Genomic DNA, 6848 nt, shown 5'->3' with positions numbered 1-6848 from the left:
ACATATGTTCAGTTAAATTCTATCCCTAATCGAGGAACCAATGTAGCCTTTTTTTAAAGGCTCGGTAAGTGTTTTGGGGTATTTCATAGCCATTGAAACAATTATCACCAAATGCTTGAAGGGAGATGCTTTGTAAATGCTCTCTTTGCAGGCAAAAAGATGTTGCATCCTGACCGTCCCATAATGTTTTATAAATTGACTTCACCAACGTCCTGGGTATTACGTGTTGAAGAAAAGGTCATGGTTGATTTCTTTTATCATGTTCACTTCAACTTGTTTCACGTAACGACTCTGTAATCTGGGAATAAGTCTATAAGACCATAAGACATAGGAGCATAATTAGGCCACTTGGCCCATCGAGACTGCTCCGCCATACAATCATGGCTGATATTTTCTCATCCCCATTCTCCTGCCTTCTCTCCATAAACCCTGATCCCCTTATTAATCAAGAACCTATCTATCTCTGTCTGAAACACACTCAGTGAATTGGCCTCCACAGCCTTCTGCGGCAAAGAGTTCCACAGATTCTCCACCCTCTGGCTGAAGAAATTCCTCCTCATCTCTGTTTTAAAGGATCGTCCCTTTAATCTGAGATGGTGTCCTCTAGTTCCAGTTTTTCCGACAAGTGGAAACATCCTCTCCACGTCCACCCTTTCCAGGCCTCACTGCATCTTATACGTTTCAATAAGATCCCCTCTCTGCCTTCTAAACTCCAACGAGTACAGGCCCAGAGTCCTCAAACGTCCCTCATACGACAAGCTCTTCATTCCAGGTATCATCCTTGTGAATCTCCTCTGGAACCTTTCTAAAGTCAGCACATCCTTCCTTAGATATGGGGCCCAAAACTGCTCACAATACTCCAAATGGGGTCATTCCAGAGCCGTATACAGCCTCAGAAGTACATCCCTGGTTTTGTATTCGAGCCCTCTTGACATGAGTGCGAACATTGCATTTGACTTCTTAACTGCCGACTGAACCTGCACATTAACCTTAAGAGAATCGTGAAGAAGGACTCCTTTGTGCTTCTGCTTTCCGAAGCATTCCCCCATTCAGAAAATAGTCTATACCTAGATTCCTCCTTCCAAAGTGGAAAACCTCACACATTTCCACATTGTATTTCATTTGCCACTTCATTGCCCACTCTCCTAGCTTGTCCAAGTCCTTCTGCAGCCCCCTTGCTTTATCAATACTACCTGTCCCTCAACAGATCTTTGTATCATCTGCAAACTTAGCAACAGTGCCTTCAGTTACTTCTTCCAGACCATTAATGTATATTGTAAAAAGTTTTGGTACCAGCACACACCCCTGAGACACACCTCAATAGAATGTGAAAATATAAGGTCGCTGATGTTGAGTGAGAAATGACAATTTTCTCACCGCATTATAATGAAAGACTGAATATTTTAATACAACATCGGCTTGGAAAAGAAAGCTCTGTAACCGATAAACTTAAGTAACATGAGTCGTGAAATCACAAAACAGCAAAGTAGCTAGGGGTCGTCTAACAAAGCAGATTCTAATGAAATGAAATGAAATGAATAAAACGAAAATCGCTCATTGTCACAAATAGGTTTCAAATGAAGTCACTGTGAAAAGCCCCTAGTTGCCACATTGCGGCGCCTTTTCGGGGAGGCTGGTACGGGAATTGAACCGTGCTGCTGGCTTGCCTTGGTCTGCTTTAAAAGCTAGCGATTTAGCCCAGTCTGCTAAATCAGCCCCTGAAGGCATTCACAAGACATGGATAATGTGTTTATTATGGCTACCTGCACACACTAGAGCTATTTCCCCACAAAAGCCAATTGTATTTGCAATGTTTAATACATCAACTACTCTGGAGTGATTTTTAACATTATTGCCCAGTCTAGAATGTATATTTCTTATTTTGTCACGCTACTGGTATGTACATTCAATTCATTCAATGGTAAGGTTGCGTCGCAGGGTTTGAGAAACAAGTAATCACGTTTGGAGGATTCTGGAGGAATATGGATAGGGTACAGATAAGTTTCAGAAATAGGGAGTGACGGATGTGCTCCAGTGTAGCTTATCATGTCTTTTGGCATAGTTCTCCGATTAAAGGCCTCATTCGAATTACTCCGTCTATAACAACAACAACATGTAGGATTGTAATGATTAATATTCCTGTCCTGTTTGCATTTCAGCACCACCAGAATTACGATAGTAGCAAGAAATACAAAGGATGTTGAGCCAAAAATGATGATTAAGTAAATATATAATTCCGTAAAGTTCTCAGGATCACTGGGCTGACGATTTTGGACTAAGAATTTTTCAGGAACATTAGACAAGACTGAAAAGCAGATGGTAGTCGTGCTGGAGAGGCTGGGTTGCCCATTGTCCTTTACCATGACGACCACTTTTTGTGTGATAGCGTCTTGGTTATTGAACCTTCGAACTGCACTGATTTCTCCAGAGAGTAGACTCACGCTGAACAGTCTGGAACCAGAAGCTTCCAACATTTGGAAGGAAAGCCGTGTGTTCATGCCGGAATCTGCGTCAGTTGCGATTACCTTGGTGATAACATCCCCTGGATATATGGCCTGCCGGTCAATCCGCATTGATGCTAAACTGTTGCACGGTAATGGTGAAATAATGACTGGGGCATTGTCATTTTGGTCCAGGATAATAACATTTACGATGGCAGTGCTGCTCAATGAAGGTACTCCAGCATCCTGAGCTTGAACAATTGTCTGGAAATTCTTCAGCTGTTCATAGTCAAAGGCAAGCAGCGCGTAAATGGTCCCACTCTCCGAGTTAATTGAAATGTAAGGAGACGCAGACACATTTTGCAGTTGGTTTTTCAGAAATGAATAGGACATCGCTCCATTCTGAGCAAAATCTGGGTCCAATGCGGTGACGGCAGATAGAAAAGCACCAGGTTGGTTATTCTCCCTCACAAGCATATTATATGAGGCCTGTGTAAATTTCGGCGCATTATCATTTACATCTGAAATAGACACCAGTATGCTTGTAATTGTTGCAAGCGACGGAGACCCGCTGTCCCAGCACGAAATTGATATATTGTACTCAGGGTACGTTTCGCAATCCAAAACACCATTTGAAACCAATTTATAGTTGTTGTTCTGTGTCTTCTGAAGCTTAAAAGCAATATTTACATCAATTTCACATTGAACCTGTCCATTCTCACCAATATCTGGATCCCTTACACTTATTGCCGCTATCACAGTCCCAGGATGCGCATCTTCCGGAATGGTACTGGACACTGAGGTCACTTCTAACTCGGGTGTGTTATCATTCACATCAATTAATCCCACCAATACTTTGGTGTGCCCTGTCATTAAGTATGGCCCTTTATCCACAGCTTCTACGTAAAGCTCATGAATATTGTTTTCTTCAAAATCCAGGAGTCCTTGAACTCTGATATCTCCTGTTCCTGGGTCCAGTCTGAACAGCTCACGCGCCCTTTGCAAAGTGTGACTGGTGAAAGAATATGTCAGTTCAGCATTTGTGCCTTCATCTAAATCAACGGCGTTGAGTTTTATCACTAACGTACCTTCCGGGGCGTTTTCTAGGACATTAGTCCTGTACATTTCATGGTCAAACACAGGTGCATTATCATTCGCGTCCGTAATGCTGATGATAATCTGAGCAGTGCCAGATCTGTGCGGAATACCACCGTCAATGGCCATCAGCACAAGATGAAATGTTGACTGTTGTTCACGATCCAAGGGTTCTTCTAATAATAATGCTGCCATTTTACTCCCATCGCTTCTTGTCTGCACTTTGATACCAAAGTGTGAGTTTGGACTGATCTGGTAACTGTTGATAGAGTTTGTACCGACGTCCGGGTCGTACGCGCTCTCCAGAGGATAATGCGCCCCCGGAGAAATGACCTCGTTAACCTGAATATAATAATTGTCCTTTGAAAAACTGGGTGAATTGTCATTTATATCTAAGACTGTCACAACAAGGCGACCTATTTCCACCGGATTATCGAGCACAATTTGAAAATGAAGGGAACATGTCGAGCTTTGTCCACAAAGATGTTCCCTGTCGATTCTTTCTCTAACAAGTACAATTCCATTTTCCTGGTTTTCATCCATATATTGGTTCCGATCATTAGAGATGAACTGGACATTGCGAGCAGATAACTCCCGAATGTTTTGTTTTAAATCCTCAACGATATTCCCAACAAAGGCCCCTTGTCCCAGCTCCTCTGGAATCGAGTAACGAACTTGTCCCGAAACCAGATTCGACGCGCAAAGTGTAAAGGTGAAAGAAACCACGCTCTTCATTGTATTCGCCATTGTTCAGCGCTGGATGTCGTAGTAAAAGTGAGTTATCTGCCAATCGGTAATGCTAGGGGAACAAAAGAATAAGCGAATGTTGACCTCCGTCCAATCCAGAGCCGAGAAGTACTAATCAACCGGTTATTTTTCCGAACAGGGCCGCAGAGCATAACCGAAGAAACGGCTGTCTGTCTCCTCTCTCCGTCTCTGTTCTGTGTCTCCCTGCAGGAGCCGGGTCCGCATCTCTCGCAACATATCATCTCCTTATTGGTAGACAGCGACACAACGTGTCCTAAACAATAACTGCAGCACCAGTTCTTAAAGCAGAAATGCTTCAAAAAATATTTTCATCCAGCGATCCAATATATTTAACAGTGCGCAACTGGAATGTTTGGACATGCAACATTAATGATATTGACTATTGTTTAAAATATTGGTGCACTGTGTATAACGGCTGCATAAAGTGGGCCGTTTTTCCAATAAAATGCTACCATTTTACAGTATTACACGATTTGATAAATAATTTAATGGCGGCATTTGCGTTGCACGAATATTTGCGCGCCTTTGTGTTCTTTTGGTCATGTGGGCTGCGCGCTGCTACATTTCTGACTTCTTGTACATCCTAATTCAATCTCTGAATTATCGGCGTCAGCGAAATCTGGAAGTTAAACACTGGAATGTAATCTCCAAAACTCCCAACTCTCTAAATTTGTCTCCAGTTTGATGACGCTTCTGAAGACCCACGTTTCTGGATACAAGACCTAAAGATAAAGTCATATCTCCACTTGTGGGTAAGATTTAGTTTGACAATGCACTTGTGATTTATTTCGGACGTTTTACTACTTTAAAAGGCGCTATATAAATGCAAGTTGTTGATATTGTTGAAGTGTACTCACAAAATGTTTATTTCCGCCCTTGATATTTCAGTTTGTCCTCTTTTGGTGTAAAATATTTGACGCATAAAATATTTGGAGAGCACCTTTGTTCCATAGGCAGATAAATATACTTCCAATCAGATAGTTGCATGTTACCCATCTTCAATTAACTTTGTATACATTTTGCCTTTAGTTATTTAGTTTTGTTTGCTTGCGTTCGGGTTATGCGCTTCATAATCGCTTATTCGTACATATTCTCGTAGATACTAATTGGATGCTTACCTCCAATTTCCTCTTCCATGGTTATAGAACTCAAAAGGAGCGTCTCCAAATTAACAAAATTTGGTAGAACCAGGTGATTTTTCACTTACGTTTCAACGCCTGCCTTCTGTATATTGGGCATAAATGATTTTTTTTCTCATGTTCGAGTGAAATAATGATGTGACTAATAATGTCATCAGCACAATATAATATAAATATCTAATCGCGTGTAATGTTGATCTAAGAAGAAATTAAGCTACGTAGCCGAAAAGTTGACAGATAATTTGCTTTAACGATAAAGTTGGCGAGTGTCCCTGGAAAGACCTATGGGAAACAGTTCAAATACCCATGCTGTTGCCTGAAATAATTCGAAAGGTTGTAGAATCTCATTGAAAATGAATTATCTAAAGAACGCTGTGGAAAATTATTTTGAATGATTCTCTTTCTGTCTCCAAAGGGCATTAATGTTCATAGAATCATAGAATTTACAGTGCAGAAGGAGGCCAATCAGCCCATCGAGTATGCACCGGCCCTTGGAAAGAGCACCCTACTGAAGCCCATGCTTCAACCCTATCCCCGTAACCCACTAACCCAAACTAATCTTTTGGATATTGAGGGACAATTTAGAATGGCCATTCCATCTAACCTGCTCAACGTTGGACTGATATTGATATCGGTTGTAAATCATCAAAGAGTTCTGATTAATGTGATTGATAAATTCCATGCACAGGGGTTAATATCTAGTCCTGGTGTTCTGTGCCGAAATTACATAGTTTTTGCTACTGAAACAAGAGCAATGTTTTCTCGAAGTCTGAAATCAACGCTCACAGAGTGGAACATTATTTTATTATTATAGATATCTAATAGAGCCTGCTACTTGCCGGGTTATAATCACATTAAAATAGCACCTGCGTTGAAATAAAGTCAGAGCAAGCTTCAGAATAAATTTGGAAGTACGTACGTCAATGTTGAAATGTGTCACGTATATCTGTGATGAATATCCATCAACCACTGTGTGTGTTCCTCTCTTGCTCCCTCACCCCAGCTCCGAAACAATTTTTTTCCATATTGCCTGTTAATACTTTTGTGTATTTAATGTCTTCTGCCAATGCTTTCGCAAGATGATTGTTTTGCCAATCAAATAAGTGGATGAATTCATTTACAGTCAAAATCACGTTGATTTTCCATCACTGACGACATTCATTTTCATGGATGGAACTTCCCAGAGTGTTTATTCCTCATTGTCGATTATGCATAGGTAGAACATCCTGCAATTTTGCCATACAGAGTTTCTGAACAGTGTTGCAATGACTATTTGAATCCTAGTTCAGGGTTCAAAGCGATCTCACGCAGAGTGCGTCCAGGTTCGCATAGAAAGCAAAAGACTGAGCTCCAAACGACCATTAGAATTCCACATCTCTCTCGTGTTGTTCGAGGTTAAAAGACA

General features: G+C 41.2%; 1 protein-coding gene across 1 annotated transcript; it reads right to left on the bottom strand.

Moving 5' to 3' along the window:
* Positions 1-1427: 1427 nt before the first annotated feature.
* On the bottom strand, positions 1428-4455 carry LOC140427498 (protocadherin alpha-C2-like). The gene has a single exon (XM_072513007.1). The coding sequence runs from the start codon at positions 4281-4283 to the stop codon at positions 1878-1880; it is 2406 nt and encodes an 801-aa protein (XP_072369108.1). The 5' UTR covers positions 4284-4455; the 3' UTR covers positions 1428-1877.
* Positions 4456-6848: the final 2393 nt, after the last annotated feature.

Source organism: Scyliorhinus torazame, chromosome 7, assembly GCF_047496885.1.
Source record: "Scyliorhinus torazame isolate Kashiwa2021f chromosome 7, sScyTor2.1, whole genome shotgun sequence".
In the NCBI taxonomy this organism is placed as follows: Eukaryota; Metazoa; Chordata; class Chondrichthyes; order Carcharhiniformes; family Scyliorhinidae; genus Scyliorhinus; species Scyliorhinus torazame.
This window is presented reverse-complemented; position numbering and strand designations above follow the sequence as displayed.